The following is a 22,124-nucleotide window of genomic DNA, read 5'->3' on the forward strand; positions in this document are numbered from 1 at the left end:
AAGGATCCAGGCAAACAGTGTGGATAAACAGTCAGTCTGGTAATTAAGAACCACGGGCCTATCAGAGAAGAGTATGCCGAGACAAAAGTGATCCAGACTCTATTACTGGGGCCGTACTCATTCCCACCGCAAAAACACCATTAGGTGAGTCCAGACAGACGGTGAGAGCCACCAGACCTCACCCAAAAGTCTACTGTGTATCTCTGGTGAAAAGAAAAATCCTTATTTTCTGATACACAGTGTGCAAAATTAAAACAAGTAAAATAGCTGCACATATCTGATATTCTGATAACTTATCTTATAGAACAAGAAATAAGTAACTTCATCTCTTTAGTTAGTAGTTACCGAATTCCCTAATAGAGTACCTTTTCTTATCAACGTATTAAGTTATTAGATAACAGAATCCAAATTCATAATTGGAAATGTAGGGAGTTAATTGTAGTTTTATTTTTACCTCTTTTGTTCTGGAGATGGACAAAAAATCTATTATACATATATAGACTGATTTGTTATGGTTCTTGACAACTCAAAATTGTCTCGTTGACAGTGTTTTGTGGTTTATTAAACTGTTTTTTTTTATATTTCACATAGGAAATTACCAATGTATTAAAGGGCTCTTATAGTGAACAAGATGTGTATTTAACCACAACCATGTCACTGCAGTGACCCTCATGTCAATATGATATCCTTCAGACTTGTGTCGTATCCAACCTAGATTAATACTGTCACAACTTAAACGTAACGTGCGTAACGTAAATGTTTTACGTAAATGTAAAAGTTACTCCAGCATTGCCATCACATTTACATAACAAGGTGAATGTCTAGCAGTTTTATATTTTTACCAAAAGATACCCAATTGTTTTTGAAAAGAAAAATAGGTTTAATCTAAATTTCAAGTCCACATACTATCTCAAACATTTATTGTTCACCACATTCCCTCTACATAAGTAAAAAAATTCATGATAAACAGAGAAATATTTCCAGTATTTTTAACTATAACATAAAAATAAGGAGTTATAATTATGTGTAAATGTTTTTAGACATCACTACTATTCCAACTTCGAGTTTTGTTTCATAAGCGACAATCTTTATTGGGGGTTTTTCTTGAAAAAGTGTCTGCTGCTGTGAGTGACAGATTAGCACTGATCAAAAGACACGTTGTAACTGCAGCTGAGTGACTTCAGCAGCTCGAGTCAGAAGCATCTGTCTCTTTCTGTTCGTACATGTGAGCTTCATCCCGCGTCAGTCTATTTTCATTTGAAGTATCTGTATTTTCAACTGTCCTTAATGTGCATGACGCAAGTTCAGTTATTGCATTTGGGACAAGTGCTCCATGTCACTTCTCTGTCACAAATGTGACTGAGCACTGGCTAAAACGTGATATACTATACTCTGCATCATCACTAATTTGGTTACATGATACCATATCGGAGTTGATCTAATTAGAGGCCTGCAAGCGCAATAGCTCTCCCTCCCTCTGTCTGTCCCTGCAAAGTGTGTGAACGTGTCTCATCTGTGCACCTACTAGTAAGCACACATGTGTACATTTATGCATCACAGTGTGAGCGTGTGTGCACCATGTGAGTTTGTGTATGTGCTTAAACAAGCTGCAGTCCACCTGGCAGGCCAGTGAACTCAACGAGTCTCGTATTCATGCAGTATGTGGAGCCACATCCGCTGCCTGAGGCTCTGACCAGGTGCTCTCTGACACAACACATATTCAAACGTGGGAAGGATCTTACCAGAGGGCCATACCTCTTGTAATATCACCATGACCATCAACATACCACCCAGGAGCAATAGTCTTCTTTCAAACTTCACTCTAATAACATTAACTGACAATAACTAACTTTTCAAAATATGGGAGGCTGTCCAAACATGACCAGAAACAGGGTGATTGAGTTATTTTCCAAATTGAATTTATTACTGACTAACTTCTGAAAAGTGTAAAAACATTGCATGTAATCATATTGCTTTTATAAATGCAGTATATTCTCCAGAAAATTATTTAAGGGACTCTAACTAATAAACGTAACTTTGCAAACTACATGTACATGTAATTCACCTGTGAGAAAACATTTAAGAAGAGCTGATTACACAGTAAATCGGCCAGAGCCTCCTGACTTTTCTTCCCATAAACCTTTGCAGAACAGTCCTTTCTTCCGCACTCACTTCTCTTCTCTCACTAAAGTCTAGTAGGTAGACGGCACTCTAGAGAGCCATTTCAGCAATCATTCCAGTAGAAGGGATTTTCCTGCAATAATAACTGTGTTGCTACTGATGAGTGACCTCTCAGAGTTCACGCTCTCCCACACCCCTTACTCATGATCCTCAGACTTTCTCAGAACAAATGTCCAACTTTTGCGGACTTATTTTTCAAGAAGTGACCCAGGAGGAGCTGAGTGTTAGAATTTGATGAGGCTTCAAATGTGTGAGAGCAAGGGTTTAGTCGCAGCCCACAGGGTAGCTGTCTGCTCCAACCTGCGGATATGAACAACTTGGCCAGAGCAATGCTACCAGGCAGCGGTGAAGGGCACTACAGAACTTTGAAGAGTGTGTGTGTGTGTGTGTGTGTGTGTGTGTGTGTGTGTGTCCAACATACATCATCTCCCCTAATGTTTTCGCTCAAATGTGACCCCTGGTTCCAGTTCCTTTCCAGCAGCTGACTACCATATGTAAAAGGCCCGCACAGGTCCACTGAATCCCTGTCTAATGGGCTGCACAGATGCCACTTTCCTGGAACAATTCATCCTGTGTGTGTGTGTTTGTGTGTGTGTGTGTGTGTGTGTGTGTGTGTGTGTGTGTGTGAGTGTCCCTGTCTCTCTCCATGCAAACAGACTGACAAACGTTCCACACATTTCTCTCAATATGTTTCACCACTGTCTGGAAACAATGAAAGGTGCTGCTGGGTGAGAAGTGGGGAGGGGAGAAAAAGTGGGAGAATTGTGGAAAATGGCATGGGCTCTGGGAGACAGGGAAACACATACGGGGGAAAGTAATGCTGCTGTTTGGACAAGCGTTGTTGAGGGTGAGTAAAAAGGGAAGTACGTAAACTAACAGCAGGTCAGTCGTGATGGGAGGAGAGAGAGGAGGAGGAGAAGGAGAGAGTGAGGGCAGATTATTGACTTAATGGCAGAATCGAGGCTGTCAAGGGCTTCAGAGACACTGTTTGTGTAGTTTGGACTGGGCCTGGTAGAGTATGCGGCGTGATGATGGAAATCTTACACTCACTCAAAACAAGCCCACTGACCTTTTCATCTACCGGCCCTGAATCAGTCTTAACATTCTGCCAACATGGAAATGAATGAGTGCTTATTGCATCTGTGGCAACATCACAGGCTCTGCCCCCCTTTACACAGGTGTGTGTGTGCTGTGCGTGCATGTGCAAGTAGGTTTCATGAATGTTGTCTGTACTTCCTCCGACATCCTGCACTCCTGCCGTACAAGAAACATTATCAGCACATGTGAAATGAAACAAGAATAATCTTTATAAGCATGTAACTTTGTCGGGTCTGCTCTCAGCTCGCATTCCCTCAGCAACAGAGTATTTAACCGCGAGGAGTTGGGCGTGACGAGAAACGTAAAGAACTCAATCACAGTAAATTGAGCTGCTTCTTGAAGGTGACCAATCTTCATTACCACTGACATTTCAGAAATAATGAGCTCATCATAGACAGTGTGAGCCACCTCTCACCGGAGGAGCCGGTATTTTGTTTTCTGGACTTTGTCTTAAGTCTGAACACACAAGAAAGAAAGGCCGACCTAACATCTGCCTGAAATTATATAGCCTCTGACCCGTCCCTGGGGAAAAGATAACAAAAAGAGGACACGGCTGCCACACAGAGCTAGATTAAAAACTAAACAATACCAACATATAAATAGCACATAGCCAAGATTATGATTGAGATCAGTAGGCATTGATCTTTCACTTTTCTATAGATTTAGGATATTCTCCAGATTTTACGCCGAAATTGGGAAGTGACTGCCAGCTGCAGCTTGGCAGGTAGTGAAGCAATGCAATTCTTTGTAATGGAGGAATGCCCTGACCCCATTATGGATAGAGAAACTTATATGTAACAATGATGGAATCCGAAAATATCTATCTAAAGTGGTCCAAATGGTCACAAAGAAAGATTCCAGGGAAAATGCCCTGAAATAAGTTGTTTACATGGAGAATAAGTCAAAACTGTGATGTTCATATACACAACTATCCCACTGCAGGCTAGACAGTTCTGCCCATCACTCTCTCCAACTGAAAAGAACTGCTTCTTAGCATTGTGATCACAGACATTGTATTCAGGATTTGATTTAATCAGCTGAAATCTGTGAAATTTGAGGTGTTTTTTTGTTTTTTTACCACAAATTATACAGAGAATCGGTTACACCACAAATTGTAATGTGTGTATTAGGTTTAGGGGGTGAAATCAGATTAGATGATACACTATCATCTCCCACAGGAGACTGAGTTCAGATTCACATGATGGCACATGAAATTAACTGACTAAACTGATTTAAAAAACTTGATAGTAAAGCAGAGGAACAAAGCAGTTTTTTTGGCCATTTGGGGCAGCAGAAACAAGCTGTAAATACACACCAACATAATATCACCATTTACCAAGCCAAAGGTATATATATTCACTCTCCTTTTAGCTCTGTTTTGGTCTCTATGAACTTCTGAGGGAAATATCTGGCTTTTTAGCTGCAGAATGCTCCATTGTGTTAACCAGCTAGTAGTTAACTTTGTCTGTCTTCTGTTTGGTGCTGGGCTGTAGCTTACAGTGAGTTTTTGAAGGCTCTGCCGCTGAAAATAGCTGCCTGCTGTGACTGAATACAACGCAGTAACAGTAAAGTACAATGAAGTGAAAGATGCTAATACAGCCTGCAGAGAGGAACTGAAGGGAAGTGCAGAGTCGAGTGATAATTCTCTAGGGTTCATAACTACAAACGACACCTTTCAAGTACATGTGATTCTTTGTGATTATAGCCGCTTTAAAATTAAGATAATAGAAAAGTAGCGCTAGAGACGACCCAGAAGGCTTTAGTTTGCATTTTGTGGTGCTACAGTGGGAATCCATGTCAGCCTGGAGCTGTGCGATCTACCCAGTCACTTGGAACAAGCACTACGACAGGCACCTTTACACCTTTTCAAATAGAGGTGCAAATAGCAGTGAGATAAAGAGAGCCTATTGCTCTGAAGCACATCTAACTAACTGAGAGACCAGAAAGAAAATCTTTATGTAATGTTTGAAAGTGCCAGAGTGATGGTAGAGATGATGAGGAGGAGGGATTGCCCCTGGCTGATGGAGCCTGATGGAGCATAGAGAACTGAGCTAGTTGTTCTCTTGGGCCCAACATCACCTCGTCTTCCCTACTTCCACCTTACATAACGGGAGCAATATTCCTTTCTACCCCTCTGAGACCAGTTTAAAAAAAACACAAGTGAGCTATAAATATGAGATATAATCCTGAATGACACCCTCCCTTTTGTCATGATGTACCTCTTTTGAAAGCGCACAAGCTGATGACCACATCAGTTCACGCCTGTGCACCAGCACAAACCCAAATGAGACCGGATAAAGTTCCTGGGCCGTTGATTCTTTTTCTGTGGGCTTTTTAATGGAAATAAAGGCTGAGTAGAAAGTGTGCATACAGGGTAGGTGTACATGTGTGTGTGTGCATGTGTGTGCGTGCGTGTGTGCATGCTCATCTGTGCAACATCTGCTCAACTAGCCCAAGGCTCCTCGCCTCTTGAGAAGTGGGTCACGTTTCCCAATGACGTCAAAAGTCCTTCTGCCTCTCCAGTTTGTGGAACTTTGCCAAAACCACCACATGCTATTCCTCGTCCTTATAATGGAAACACTCTCTCCAAAGCCTTGATGAATCACCTGCCAAACCTCTCACAATTCTTAAATATTAACACTGACCATGAAAGCAATACATAAGGTAAAGAGTTGATTATTCACAGAGGCAAAAACATGATAACAGTAGCTCACAAGAGACCAATAATAATAAGAGGTAAATGAAAGGTGCAATGTCGGTAGCACTGCTCTATAAAAGACCGAACCTGCAATTAACTCTTTCCCCTGTCAATGTAGAGGACTGAAAAATAAAAACAGGGGGAGGAAAAGAGGTTAGGTGTCTGCTACATAGGTATAGAGATTTAATTTAAGCTGTCCAGTCCAGAGGAGACAACTCAGGGATCAGCAAGAGTATGAATGGAGCAGCAGCTAATTGAAAACACTGTGGAGAGGGAAAGAGTGTGGAGAGAGATACCTGAGGCAGTCCCAGACACATAACCATTAAAATAAAGGCTCAGTACGCCTATCCTAACCCCAATGACATTGTTGTGAGTACCATTTTCAATTTTCACTCTCTTTACACAGCGAATGTGGCTATGTGTTATCTGGCTGGACAAAGTGCTGCGGATGGGGATTAATTTGAAGTTTTCTGAAACAATGTCATTCTTCTTATCAACGGGGTTCACATGTTGTCAGGGCATGTCTTTTCTCACTTCTTGTTTTCCAGGCGAAGACGTGACCTGAACCAGGATCCACGGACCAGGGTTGGCTTGGGCTCCATAAAGCAATTAGCTGGTGGGCTTGGCTATCTTGGGCAGGAAGGGATGCTTGGAAGCAACAGCCCACTATCTCCACTACACAGGACTTGCCATCAATTGTGGCCGTGTATAAACTGATGTCACCTACATGAGAACACATCAGCCTTGACATCGTTAAGTGTCTCCAGGCAATGGAGAGCATAGCAGCAACAAATCAACAAATGAGGCCATGTCTAGCCACTCTGCTGGACTGTGCATGTGCCTGTGTGTATTAGCAGGTGGTTACAGCGTATAGAAATTACATGCTGGAGGGGGGCACCATTTTATCTTTTTGGGGAAACGGACTGAGGACAAGCCATAGCTCCTGCCTTCGCCTCACCAATTACTTAGCAGAGACTCACACTTTCAAACTGAATAATACAGTGTGTAGCTGAACTCTTGCAAGTGTGGGAATATCTTGGGCCCTCTGGATGTCTTGTCCTCACCGTGTACCTAACAAGTGAATGTTAACTTGAGACGGCATTCGCTTTAAAAATATAATTAAATATTCATTGCGCTTTGCACATTAAATGGAAAAAAGTTTGTCTTAACTTTTTCTAGTGTCCCACATTAATAAGGTATAACGCACAAACGTCCACACACACCTCTTTCTACAACGAATGGTCCTAACAAATAAAGATAAATAGGACAAACACTAGAATCACAGAGCAAAAATGTACTTTCAAAAAAACTGCTTTTAAATTTTTGACTTTCCATTTATTGCTATTTTTAATTAATAAAAATAACTCATTTCCCTGAGCTGACCATTAGCGGTTTCTGTTTGCAGAGTGAATACAGAAAATTTACCAAAGTGGTTCACAAATGGCTCAACACTGCATCATAACCAGCATTCCAACCTACCTGTATACCATTATGCAAATTCAGCACAGCACACAGCTATACATTGCGCTTTTAATATCTGACTAATTGAAAGTGACAGCCCTTAACCCAAACCCTAAGACTCTCGCCCCTGCAAGGGGTGAAATAACCCAAATGACAGACAGATATACAGACAGATTTTTTTCTCTAACATATTTAGAGTGAAACATAGCATTGAGCAGGGAACAGCAGAAGCCTTGTTGGCTGCAGGGACAGACAGGCCCATGGCGAGCCAGTGAGGCAGCGGGCTGGACCGACGGGGAGGGCTCACCAGGCAGAGGTTACAATAACACATTTCCTCGCACCACGCCATTGAGCTAGACAGACATGCAGCCTGCTGACAGAGGGAAATATTGTACTTTTAACTCCACTACATTTAATTGACAGCTTTTATTTCCTTTGCAGATTAAGATTTTATACAAAACATAAGAAAAATAGAATACATTGTGATAATATAATGCTGCATAACAAATATTTTTTGATACTATAAAACAATGTACTTTTACTTCAGTAATATTGTGAATGTATGACTTATACTTATAATGAAGTATTTTTATATTGTTGCGATGCTCCTTTTACTAAGTATGGGATCTTCATGCTTCTTTAAAACCACTGGTATTTTGGAAATTATGTGCAACAGTCATGTGGTGAAATGGAGAGTTCATAATGTTTTGAGGAAAATGTATGCTGCATGAACAATTTGAATCAAATAAAATACATGCAATGGCTTGTCCAGTTGTAGGAAGGCGGTGGATTACTAAATGCAATCATCCGTGAATCATCAGTGAAAGCAGCGTTCCTTGCCATGCTCCTGAAATATATAATCAATTAATAGCTGACCATGTTTGGATTTATTGGATAGGCCCAGTCAGAGGGGCTCAAAATGTTCCTTTTTGTTGAATGAATCATGGCAGCAGCAGCAGTGACTGTGGCCTGGTCTGTTTCTAGTGGAGACACAATGGCCAGACTGGACCTGAGGGATTAGCTGCACTTCCTCTCCGAACCCGGACACCAATCAAAGGCCATGAGATACATTTTTGGGACACTTCTGTCCCAGAAGTGCACGTGCACACTATGAGAGGGGAAATGAACATTTATTTCTTCCATTTGTTTTTCACACATTCTAGTGACTGCAGCTATTTACATTTAGGATTACTCTACCCCCCTCCCTCTGCTTCTACCTCACTCTCACAAACATGCACACATACACACTCGAGCACACACTTCCCGGGGCGATGTGAGAGTGTCTATTCATTCGGTAGAGGCCAGCTGCACACCTGGTGACAGCCCAGAATGGTGGTGTTGGCTCAGGTCAGGGTGTGCGGGGAGAGGAGGGTCGGGAAGGGGAAGGCCGGTTGAATGGGCCCACAGGCCTGTCCTTCAGGGTCTGCGCAACCTGCACATTCCAGTTAATTTAGTGCCGGGCAAGCACAGGAATGTCCCCTCATGTAAGGGATCACTGTCTTAAAGGTGGGCTTCTCGTGTGATTGAAAAGGCCCTTCAGGAGGATAAATAGAGATGAAAGCCAAATGTGTTGGGTTCAGTTCCCCAAAGTGATGTGCTGCCGTACCGGATACGTACTGGTACCTATTAACCTGCTCATCCTTTAAAGAGTGAAAACATTGCTTCAGGATTACACAAGGGCCTCTATCATATATAGAGCTGGTAATGAAATCTCAATCATTTTTTGGTGTGGACCAAAATATGTCCACAGCCAAATACTGAATGTACTAAAAGTCGAGACTTAATGATTTGATCAGATTATTTCCTGATTTAAATAATAATTTTACCAATATTAGACTGTTTCTTTTTTGCAAAGACTTCTGACAGGTGGTAAGATGGTGTAGTGAGATGGCCATAGCCCCATCAAGAAATTATCAGATGTTTGACATACAAAATCCTTTCTGATTCTATTTATTTGGAGGTGTTTCTCCCATTCACTAGTTGATCGGATCCAATAGTGCATCGATGCAATGGAATCATGGCGGAAAGTGTGAGATGTACTTGTTTAAGTATACAGTTCTTCAGTTTGCTATGGTAAACTAGCAACATGCTAAAAATGCATTGTTCCATCATCAAACGACCTCATCAAGAAGTGGCATGAAATTGAGAAAGGCACGGCCAGCATTGAGACAGAGTCAGAAGAGCGGGGGAAGACCTGTGACATGCTGCAGTACCTCCACCTCCTTTGAAGTAGGAATAAGTAGTATATTTCTGCTGGAATATTCTGTCACTAAAGATGCAATTTTTGTGGGCATTTCCTGTCAGTGTTGTTTGTTTGTTCTGATATGTAGTTTCTGTGTTATTCTCCCTATATTTTTTTAATTAATTTCTACATTTTCCTGCCTTCTTTCTGCCCTTGGGTCCTATCAACCATTCCTATCAGAGCACTGAATAGTATCATTCATTTATAGACTTTTAATTTGATTTGATTTTATTGGATAGTAGTTTACTATATTATTGGCAGTCATATAAATCTAAAAAAAGAATACATGAAATACTATTTGACGAGTTAGATAGACGAAAGACCTGGCAATCAGACAACAGACAAGACACCTGGGAAAAACCTGGGGATACCTTGCCAGGAGGGCTAGACTACTGGGGAGGAAGTCCCTAAATTTGTTGCCATCCTGCTTTGTCCAGTGTAACTATGTTGTTAGCTCATGGTACTGGGGCCTTAACAAAGGCTTGAAACATAAACTTCAAGTACCACAAAACAAACTGTTGAGAATTGTACTAATGCTAGATCATAGGAGTCATTCTTTCAGCTCCAATGGCTTCCAGTTGAGGATAGAGCGCATCAAATACAACTTAATATGGTCCACAGGATCTCAAATGGCAGAGCTCCTAATTACCTTGACAATTACTTTAAGAAGTTAGAAGAAGTCCATAAACATAATACCAGAGCTGGGGTAGCTAACCTGTACTTTAATCAATTCAACGCCATGATGGGTGAGGTTTTGCTCATTTTGCTGCTGCTACAGAGTGGAATAAAATCCAGGAGGTGCAGAACCCACAAGCCTGTAAGAAAAAGGTCAAACAGAAATAACATCTCCAAATAGGGACATGGTCATTTTAATACACTGTAGCTGCGTTTAAAAATACACACACACACGCCATGATGTGATTGCATGTCTTCTGCTTTGGACGTTGAATGGCTGACTTCATCTTTTTGTGGCGAGGACACTATGATGGAACATCAGGAACCACGGTGGAAATGAGTCCTGGACTTTGTCGTGTTCTCCCTTTTAATGTCTTATATGCTGGTATCTTTTTTTTACCACTGTATTTGAATTTGTGTCAAACAAAATAAACTAAACTAAAACAAAATGTGAAGTCAGAACTGTTTGTATTAGGCATATCATACTTTAAACTGACTTTATTTATGTATTAAATACAAATTTTCCCCACCTATAAATAATGAAGCCCCCACACCTGGCACACCCTGGCAAGAAGATCCGCCCATGTCGCAGCTTGTGTTTTTAAAGCATCTAAAATTTAGATGTTTAACAAAAAAGGGATTCTCTTAAAAAAATATAATGTTATGTTACCAAAACTCATACACCATATATGCAATTGCATCCAGTTCTTCACAAACACACACATACTCTCCTCTCTCTCTGTCTCTGTATCTTTGCCTCACACAGAGAAACACACTCTTGCAAAAGCATCAACACCTACGTACTGTATGCATACACACATTTGTGCCAGGAACATTCTGTTCACCTTCATCATTGAAATGGTCGGTCTCTTATGGTAACACAGAAAACTTCAGTGGCCTAATTGCCTTTGTCTAGAACAGACAACAGAACAATAAAAGTACATCACGTAATCTACCCTTTAACCCACAAAAAATCCATAATTTGCTTCAGATTCTACTATTCTATTGAAATGTTAGGCAGTTATTAGGAACCTGAGGTGTTAATATGTGTGCTGTGTGTCAGGACTGGAGGCCTGTTCCTGTCTAGCAGTTCCAGCTGTGTTGGGTTGTGTCTGTGGTTTGAGGCCCTCCGTGTTTCTCTGAGCGGATTCAACCTCTCAGCCTGCAGCAGCTGGCAGTCATCAAGCTGCTGGCAACACACACACACACTCACTTACATGCACACACATGCTCACACAGACGTCCTTCCATAATTTCCATGGTAATCAGTAGGGAGCCAGATCGTGGTCATGCCAGGGGTATGGAATAGAGGGACGAGGGTTAGCTTAGTCCTGGACTTCTGGTTTGGTTGGCTTAGGTGATCAGAGACACGGGGCAAGACTCAGGATATGAGCTACTCTTGTTGCTGTAAATGAAGGTAATGAAAGAATTGGATACAGATGGGTGAGCCATGTAATGTAGAGTTTAAAGGATAATTCTGCTCTTTTACAGCTTGGGTCTTATTTTCATAGTTTTTCATTTCTCTCGATAATAACATTGTTCTCACCCAGTTAATTGCTGTGATCTAGGAACATGACAACATCACTAGAGGTGAGGAAATACGCAGGCAGTCAAATGATTTTAAAGGAAGAGTTCTACATTTTGGGACATATAGAGTTAGATGTGAGAATTGATCGGCGGGACCAGCATTATTGGTCAACTATATGTACACATACAAAGACTTGACTCTGTTTTTTTGTCGCTCTCAATGTACTTACACAAAGACAAAAACATTTTGTCATGATCATATGAGGTTCCATCCAGCAGCTGATTAGCTTAGCTTAGTGTAAAGACTGAAAACAGGTGAAACAGTTAGCCAGTTGCCAGTTAGCCTGGCATTGTCCAGAGGTAAAAAAAAACCCTCATTGATTATCACTTTATATATTGTTAATTAATTGCAGATGTCATTGTTAAATTAGTTTACAGATGACTTCTCGGTTCAAGTTTAACCTATTTTATTTGGACGTAGTTTTCCTGTGCAATGAGGGATTATCACCAGCATTTCAGTTGTGCTCACTATTGGTTTTAACTCCAAATAAAGTGGTTTAGATAATCTGGTTAAACTGGTGGTTTGTTTACAACCTCTCTAACTGTCCGGCTGCTAATTCCGTGTCCCGGGATTTTGCTGTGTTACCAAGTTCAACAATTACTTTGGGGAGTATTATCATAACTGATTGAAATGATTGCCAAAACTATGAAAATAAGACCCAGGTTGGAATAAACCTAAACAATCCTTTAAATAGCTGGGAGATGGCCATCATGGCACTCTGGCCATGGCAGTCCGTTTGGTGAGACACAAACAATGTGGCCAAAAAGCTCTTGTTTATGCCGCCACAGACCAAAACCCAGTGTAATGTGACTACCGGTGTGTAGCCAACATGGCAGAGATAACACATACAAATCCGGAGCACAAGCATGCTTAAAGTTGCTACACTGCATCAGTCAAACACAAGACCCTACCACCATCCAGGGGGTAAGAGTAAGCCTGCTGTTTGCCTGGTTACTAAACAAAACCTCCAATGACCTATTTTCATTTCTACCCCAATTCCTCCACCCCTTGACTGAATGGGGATTGAAAGTGTGAAGTGGCTCGCCCAATCACAAGACACACAACCCCATGCTGATATCAGCTTTCTTTCCAAAAGCAGGGGGAGGCTTTCAATGAGACCGTTTCTAACTCAGAGGCCAGTCCAGTCAAAAAAAAAACATCATATCCCATGAGCTTATGTGTTTTGAATACAAACAAGCTGTTTGGGATGAGAGTGTGCAGTGGCCCAGTGGTAAATCACTGCCCTACAGGCTATCAACAACCTCCTCCATCCAAAACACAATTCAATTATGGACGGTGCAGCAAAAATAGAGTAACAGGAAACATTTACAACAGCAACAGTAATTATGTTTGGATCCCATTCCACAGGAAGTCATTACCATAGATTTCAAGAATATCTTTATCATCCAAGTTAAGAAAGAATTTCCTCCTCTGGTTGGGATAATATTTGTGTTGGTGTCAGGGAGAGGACAGAGAGCAGAGCCCTGTGAAGAGGGTGGAGCTACTGACAAAGGGAGTGGCTTCAACACCTTGTAAAGAGAATCATCTAAAAAACAGAAGTGTCTTGCTAATGTCCACTAGCCTTCCTGGCTAATCAGCTCTGCTAAAACTGTGTAGCTCAAGTAGGTTTAGTCAAAGACATTTGATGTGTGCTGGCAACATGCCAGACTGCTTTCTTCTGTTGGAGAGGAGAGAAAGTTCTATGATAACATTGATGTCTGCAGCAGGAGAGTCAAATTTCCTTACACAATGTGAAAAGCAATCCACACCACAAGTCCACACCTCTTCCTCCAGTTCAATATCCCCAGCTGAAACACAGAAGATCAGCCTGTCATTTTGTATTAACCCAAGAAGAAGAACAATCCCGCAGAGGCTAACACTAACTGCTATCAGATCAGCTGATAATGACTTCTTTTATTATGCTCATGATGGGAAGGATGACCCCAGCATTGTGAAATGCACCTATTTAGTGAGTTGATAGATGCTGGCAGCTGATTTGTAATCAAAAAGTAGGAAAAATGGCTGTTTATTAAATCTACAGTTGTGCAGCGTGAAAGCATAGCTTCAGAGTATGGCTTTGGAAGAGCTTTGGAGGGCAATACAGAGGAATCCTCTTTGTTCTAATTATTTTCTGAATAAACTGTTTTTACACAGTCACTATCAATCTGAAGGGCATTTATATTAGACAAAGGTCTGTGGGAGAAGCTTCCTGAGAAAAACAAGTTAAGCATCAACTGTAATCCTTCATCTAACCTCACACTGTTCTTCAAACACTTGAGACACACAGCACTAATGCAAACACTGTCACGTCAACAAAGTGCAGATCTACTTCTTGTCATGGTGCTCTTACTGCTTCTTTAAAACATCATAACTCTATTGAACATAGCAAAAGGGCAGAACTGTTAAAACGTCATTCAGCCTCTTTAGGTAGTATAAATTAGAAACAGTACCTGGAAAATTATAGCCATGTTGTGGCCATGTAGTTCCCCTATATTTTTATGCTGTCTGGCATCTCCGCTGTCCCATCACCATATGGTGGTTGCATTGTGGCCACCAAACGTGCGCCTGACCCCCCTTAGGGAGGCCAGAGCTCGGTGTGAGCAAGGTGATGACTAGTGTGGGTCAGCATGGGCTTGTTTACACATTACAGACCACACAGACAAGACACGGTTAAGACAGCATATGTACGCCATGTGTCTCAATTACAGGCAGGCCACGACCGGTCAACTGCTTAGCAGAGATGCGAGTGAACAGTAGAACACAGGTTTTGTTGCAGAAAATCTATTATATTCTTAACTCTCACATACTATCAAGACAGTCTGATCACGACTGCCTTTATTGACCCACAACAAAATGTTAAAGAGATCATGAATGAATGAATGAATGGTTTATTTTGGTTTTAAATTATAATGTACAAAGAATGACAATTTGTGTGAATATGCAATTTACAAAAATCTTATATATGCTTAAACCAATCCATTCACACAAAATAACTTGCAACATTTAAAAGGAATAATTCAGAGGAAGGAAGAATTCCAAAAAAAGGAATAGGCTGAATCCCAAGGCTTATATTTGCCTATGCTATATCCTATATATCCTATCCTATCATCTCTCAGCAGAGGGCTCCAGTCTGGCTGAGGTGACAAAGCAGACAAGATTCAGAGATGTTGTAAATGTTTTCATCTTTGCATGACATTGTCTCCTTTGTTTGTCTACTAGTTCCATTCCTCTCAGCTTTTATTGGGACATTGCTGCAAGAAAAAAAAATCTAAAGCAGACAAAAACGTGTTAATGGCTGTAGTTGCATCAATAAGAGCTGTTTACGACTAATGTCTTGATTTGGGCTGCTTTTATTGTTCTCTAACTAACATCATTTTGAGTCCCTTAAAGTAATGGAGTCTGGATCCAAATGTAATGGTAACCATCCTGTTTTGTGTCTTTGAAATGGTACATTGCTATGACTGAAAATAAATGACTTTATTACAGCTTGGTTGTCTAATGCCTATGTTCACTCTTACTATAATGAAAACGCTAAAGTGTGAAGTGGGGAAAATATTATTATTTAGTTTTTCAAACTTTTACCTATATACAGTTTCCTTCTTGTTTTTAATGCATGATCACACGCATTATTTAATGCAACAACACAAAAAAGATATAAACAATAATGTATACTAATTGTTTTCTTTGTAAATACACACTGAGCCTGATTTCTCTTTCCATCATTTCTCTAAAACACAACAGAGTGTAAAATAATCTTCCGTCTGGGCTTGTTCTATACAGTACCTATTTTTTTAGCCAGCTATTTTCTCATTCAAAAACAAACATACACCCTTACTCCATTACTGCAGCAAAGCAACTACTGCCTATCAATTTAATAATGATTAACACTTGAGTAATCTTTAGCTGAAACATCAAACCTAAATCAGAATAATGTGTAAACTGTAAAATATCTATTAGTCTTTTTATATCTGATTTGTGTACGTGCAGGAGTGTGTGCATGTGTGTGTGTGACCACAAAGAAAAACAAACAAGCACACTACAACGCTAACTAGCCCTGAGAGCTGAGGGCATCTTTCAAGTGGCTGGGCCGACAGTGCAGCTTCTCATCTCCCAACCTAACCGCACTCACAGGTCACAACGAGACCTTTGATCACTCCAAATGTTTCCCATTCACATACTCATTGATTTTCCATAAGATGGGCAGAAGAACTGATATGAGTCCAGCCAAGTCTCCTTTTAACACAGGTACGCATGTGTATCAATATCAGAGAGGAAGTTTAAAGGCCAGAGCTGCTACATTCCTGGGGTTTAAGGACAGTGAGCTGCAATAAGTGATGAAGTGGTATCAAAGTCCAGGACAGAAAGATAAAAAGGCATTTGTCATTTTAGTGGCAGTGGGTCAGAAATGATCTGGCGAAAATGTTTGACATAAATAATTAGGGGTGAGATGAATCACTGACATCGTATCCTCAGCTTCCCTTTCTCGTAAGCACTTGAGAGCTGTTTTAAATAGCATCCCTTTAGCAACAAAATACCAAATTTGGTATTTTATTTTCAAATGACAGAAGAGAGCTCCACCTGCAACTATACTGTATATGTCTTTATGATAAAATCATCACATTGGTGTGATGGATACAGCATTTTTTTCTTCTTTTAGAAGAAAATTTGGAAAATTAGGTTTAATTAATTATTTCAGTAAAAGATAATATATAATTTATTTATGAAAAAAGTAATTCTAATGAGGCATTGTATAACAATGTTCCTGTGAAGGTAAAGTAGAAAAAACATATTGTAATTTGTTATAATTCCTGATTTGTTTGCCAATGGCTCCAACTGACTCTACAGAATATGACAAGATATCAGGACAAAGATGATCAGATCAATAAGATCAAAGACCAAAGCACACCCAAACTGTAATATCCACACTGCAGTGCAAAACAGGATCATAACATGCAAACACATACTATTATTACTATTACCACAAAAAATAAATAATTAAATAATAATAATAATATTCTATAATAATGTATTGTTGCTGTTGTTACACATGACATAGGCCTACATGCAATTTATAAAAACGCCCTAACCCACAATTTTACATTTATTGCTTAACAGCCATAATAATAGTAAAATAATACTGAAAATTCTAATCCGAGTCATAAAAGGCCAACAGTCCTTGTTTTATTGCCATTTCACTGCTCCCTCCTTTTCCCCCTTTGCCTTAAACACAAAACTCGTTATTGGAAGAAGAAAACAAGCCAGAAATAGAAAAGTTGAATGGGACAGAAACTTCTTACCTGGTCCCTCTGGATGCATGGCAGAGAGGTCCGGCGATGTGACTTACTGTTGGACTGACTGTGTGCCATGTCTGAGGCTATCACAGAACTGGACCTCCTGCGCCTTTTAAATACAGGGATCTCTTCCCTGGCTCCAGTCACAAGGGTGCAGCCCTCCTTGTGTCTCCCTTGGTTGGGAAGGAACTTGTCAGCATACCTCGCCAGCAGGATGCCCAGCACTCCAACCAGGTACGCTATGTATGGTCTCCAAGTGGCCCGTACTTTGTGCAGCGAGAAGAACGAGATAGTCCTGACTATGCTGATGAAAACGATCACAGATATGCCCTGATTCAGCCGTGCTACCATGAGTGCGCCGGTAGCCACGCAGATGAGCACGACCACGGCTGCTGTCGTGAATGAAAACAGCTGCTCATCTGTCCCGTCCAGGAGAGACCACGCCGCTGCTTCGCCCAGGTGGCACAGGGTTAGGAGTGAGAGGGCGGTCTGGATTAGAACCCCGCAATGGATTAAGTAGACACCGACCCAAAAGAAGGCACATACAAGGGTGAACAATGGCGAAACCACACTCCAGCAAGTTTGCAACAGCTCCACCGCGCAGCCTGTAACGAAGTGAATGGGAGACGATGAATGCGAGAGTCTGTTGTCAGCGCTGCTGCTGCTGGCTTCAGCTTTCCAGTCTGCACATTTGACCAACAGAGCGAGAAAAACCGAAAGCGAACCCGCACATACCGCACTCCGGAGTCTCTGGGAACTCCATATTTTTGTGAACATTAGCCTCACCCACGACTCGTAATCTCGGTCAGGCACAGTGGGATGACACATGTTTTCACATATCCATTGCGATCCGGTGCGCTGAAGCTTTTTTCATGTGTACTGCTCTGCGCACCGGTACTGTCATATTCTGCAGGCATCGCCATCACTCATGGCAGATATGAAGTATGAGGAAGTCTATAATGCATCTATACCAGTGTGGTCATGGGACAGGGCATGAGTTAGTGACAAAACAAACATCATTTATTGTATGCGTAATGAAAAAGTACAGCGAATACGCACCGATGCGTCTCCATTTACGCATGGAGATGTGCTCCCCCAGAACGCATTCTCTTTGTTTTTCCAGGTGCGGGTTGAGGAACTGCTGCCTGAAAGGAGCCCGAATGAATCTGAGTAACTCAGTTCTTATACAGATCTAGGGCACTGCTTCTCTGCACACACGCGTCCTGCTTTGCCCTCCTTTGTGGAGCGCCGTTTCTTTGACTTCTGCTGGCCCTGTCTTCGCCTTCTGGCTCCACGACCCGGTCCGTGCAGCAGCAGCAGCAGTCTTTGCAAAACATTAGTCCCGTTCCGTGAACATTCAGCGATAAAACACACTCTCTGTGTCCATTGTTTGGGCACTTCCCGGTCTCTATACTCTATATAAGCAGTTTGAGTGAGTGTCCGTCAGGTTATTGCTCGGCGTTTTGAAGGGCAAATCCGCAGTGTTTGTCACCAGCTCTCCAACCAGCCGTGAGTCTCAGCTCATTCACACCCCCGAGTTCCGACTCCACACAGGGAGCAAGATATTGCAGCAGCAGTGAAACCCCCAAATCTTTCCTCAGCCAGCCCAGCAGGCGTTGTCCTCACCAGATCTGACTTAATGTTAACAATTATTTCCTCTTGAACAGTTTTAAATACCTTAGTTTTTTGTAAAAAAAAAAAGAAAAACAACAATACTAATATTAATATATTTTGTTTTGTTTTTTTATTTAAACTGCAGCAAAACCTGTTTTGTATAAAATGGGATTGACCTATATTTTCCTGGTGAGATCCTCTGGAATAAATATGGTATGTTTAGGCGCTAACATTTCAGACATGTTTTATCTTTATAATATCTTTGCAAGGTTACAAAGCCAAACTGGGGAGATGTGTCTATGATGAAAGAAATGGGAGCCCTGCATGCCAACTGTTTTGCAGTATATTCCCAGAATAGTTCTGTGGCCTCCTAATGTCCCCGCTTCACCGGGTCATTGAAATATTCATCCCACATTAAGTGTCAATGATGATGGGGTCTTTTTGTAATAAGTATATGTGTTCACAGTTCAGGAGACGCACGTGTGTTTCCTCAGATGTCCATGTAACGCTCTCATGGGATCACACCCACTCACATATACCGACATCTACAGCCAAGCAAGTAATCTCATTCACATTTGCTGATGCACACACAAAGAAGCTGACAAACATACTGTGCATGTAGTCAGTCTCTGTCTCTTTCTTGACTCTCCCTTTTCTCTCTCTCTCTCTCTCTCAGACACACACACACATGCACACGCACACACATGCTGTTTTACTGTACATTTAACCCTGAAGCTTTTCCACATCTGGTCTTCTCACAGCATCTAAATGAAGATGGAGTGTTCTAATAGACAATGCTCTATCATGCCATGCTTCAAGCTGCAGCCTTCAAAATAGAGAAGCAGCATATTTAGAAGGCCTCGTGTTTGCGATGCAGATGTTCTTGAAATCTTGAAATCTGTGTATCCCTTGTCATTTGTGATTAACGGGAAGCATGGGAGGAGAAGAAGCGCTAACAGGGAGTGATAGGAGCACGAGGAGGCCAGGTCCTGTCCTTCACCACTCAGCACATGCTCCCTAAGTGCCAGACAGCCATTTCAATGTAGTGTATCACACAGGACAGCTGCCAGTTCCGAGTGTGAGCAGATTTTTGCAACATCAACTGCTTTTTTCAGCTTATCGGGGCCCAAAGGTAACTTTTGGAGGATTTGAAAAATACTACTTTATCTCACTGGTTTATATCATGGGTGACAGGAACAGAAACATTCCTTCTATACAAACAGGAGATATGAGCAACACAAAAGAGAAAGGAGTTGAAGTCAGCCAGAAAATAGGGATATACAAGTATTAATTTAACTTGTGGGATACCGTGGTACACTTATTGTTGGTGTTCTTTTAAATTTAAGAGGCAAGTCCATCATATGAGGGCAAAAAGGTTGTCCAAAATAACTATATCTGTGAGGTAATGAAATATAAAATGACATATGTTATAAGCTGGAAAACAAGAGAACAAACACAGTTAGGCAAGATGTCAAATGTCTGGAACAACACCTGTGTTATCAAATGTGAAACCTAACAGCTGTCCTTGTTTTCCTGCAAACTGTCAATTGTAAAGGAAGCATGCAACTTATCATAACTTGAACCTTTCCCTTATGAAAAGCATCACTTTCTGATTCAAATGAAGATGAATCACTTCAGTCCTCAGCAGCCACCACACCCAGCATCTCAGGACAAGATCATTGTGAAATTTTCTTGTAGTTGTCTTGACAAACTCGTCTAGAGGCCATTCTGAATTACCCGTAAGAATTTTAACGACTGGGGAATGCACGCGCAACGGTCTTACCCTATTTGGCAATGCCACGGTCCATTGTAAAAGAGAATCTTTTATGAGGAGCAAATTCATCAGACATCTGGTTTGGATGTTGCATGGGGGGCAGTCATTTGATGTGATCTCACTGAGACCTTTGCCGGCCCTAAACCTATATGCTCTCCTCATATCCAAAATGAACTGATCACATACCTCACACTTGATTTACACTTCAGGCAAGTCTGACTTTAAGTAGTGTTAAATAATCTGTCTGTTTGGTCTTACTCTGGCAGCAGTTGCAATGTGATACAAAAAGCAGATTGTGCTATTAAATGTTAGACGAGCTATACATTATTCTACATTATACATAGAATACATCGTGATTCAAATTTAAAAGACTAAGGAACAGAGGGAAAAAAGAAGAGTAAGTGGCTAAATGGAGTGATGGAAACAAGTTTACATTGTTTTTGGAACTTGTGTGCAGAAGGAGATACATCGCAGCATGTTTACAAGCCCTCACGGGCAACGGTCGGCTCATGGCCAAGTTTCCACTGAGGTGCTGTGGACACCTATCTCACACACAGACACACACATACACAGACAAAGACCACCATCATATACAGACATGCACGTGCACACACTTCCTGACAGTCATTTATCTGCCTAAGTGTATGTACACACAGTTGCAAGAGAACCCACAGAGCAGGGACCTTCTAGTGCCAGACCTGAAGAATCAACAAGCGTCTTTTCTCTTCAGAAACATGGATGAGCTGATGTGGTTTCCTCAAATTGTAATCAGTGGGTGCTATCTTGTATTACACAATCTGGGCAAAAATGGAGCAGGAACCTACAGCAGAGCCTACTGCATTATGTATGAGTCTGGGTCAATGATTTCAACATCTTCCAAACTGTTCCCATCAATATTCAAATTGAAATCATGTACAATCCAGGGATTCATTGGCACAATAGAGGTATAGGACTTAGATATCTACATATAATTTTATAAATCCAATCTACTGACATAAAATGCTCAAGCCAAAGATGATGAGATAAAGCTAATACTATCAATGCAAACTGTAATCTCCCTCTGGTAAAATGACTAATACAAAAATATGTGATCTATAGCTGCAATGATTAAAGCGATTAATTGGTCTGTCAAATACAGTTTTCATAGTAGACTAGCCCATTTTCAAGCAAACATGCCAAACATTTGATGGTCCCACTGTTGCTTTTCTTTGTCTTACTTAACAGTAAACTGAATCTCCATGTTTTAAAGACCAAATGATGACTGGATTAATAGAGAAAATTAACTGCAGATGAATCAATAATGAAAATAATCCACTGCTTACAGTCCACTACTAACAGTCTACTGTTGAAGCGGAAAGGCTCTGTGTGCCACCTTCTTCCTGTGCTTGTTGGTGTAACACGCTGTATCTACAAGAAGGGTTATAAAATGTCACACCTAAACAGGTGTCTATATACAGTACATGCACATGCAAACTAACACAGACAAACATGCACGCACGCAC

General features: G+C 41.1%; 1 protein-coding gene across 1 annotated transcript in view; it reads right to left on the reverse strand.

Moving 5' to 3' along the window:
* Positions 1-18,913, reverse strand: part of LOC119893568 (cGMP-inhibited 3',5'-cyclic phosphodiesterase A-like) — a 75,353-nt gene extending 56,440 nt beyond the window's left edge. The window contains 2 exon segments of the mRNA XM_038705807.1: positions 17,241-18,043; positions 18,046-18,913. Of these exon segments, the coding sequence (XP_038561735.1) occupies positions 17,241-18,043; positions 18,046-18,157 (915 nt within the window). The 5' untranslated portion in view covers positions 18,158-18,913.
* Positions 18,914-22,124: the final 3,211 nt, after the last annotated feature.

The sequence above is a fragment of the Micropterus salmoides genome, unplaced genomic scaffold (assembly GCF_014851395.1).
Source record: "Micropterus salmoides isolate LMB-PRFRI ecotype aquatic unplaced genomic scaffold, ASM1485139v1 Ms_hic_scaffold_8, whole genome shotgun sequence".
Classification (NCBI taxonomy): Eukaryota; Metazoa; Chordata; class Actinopteri; order Centrarchiformes; family Centrarchidae; genus Micropterus; species Micropterus salmoides.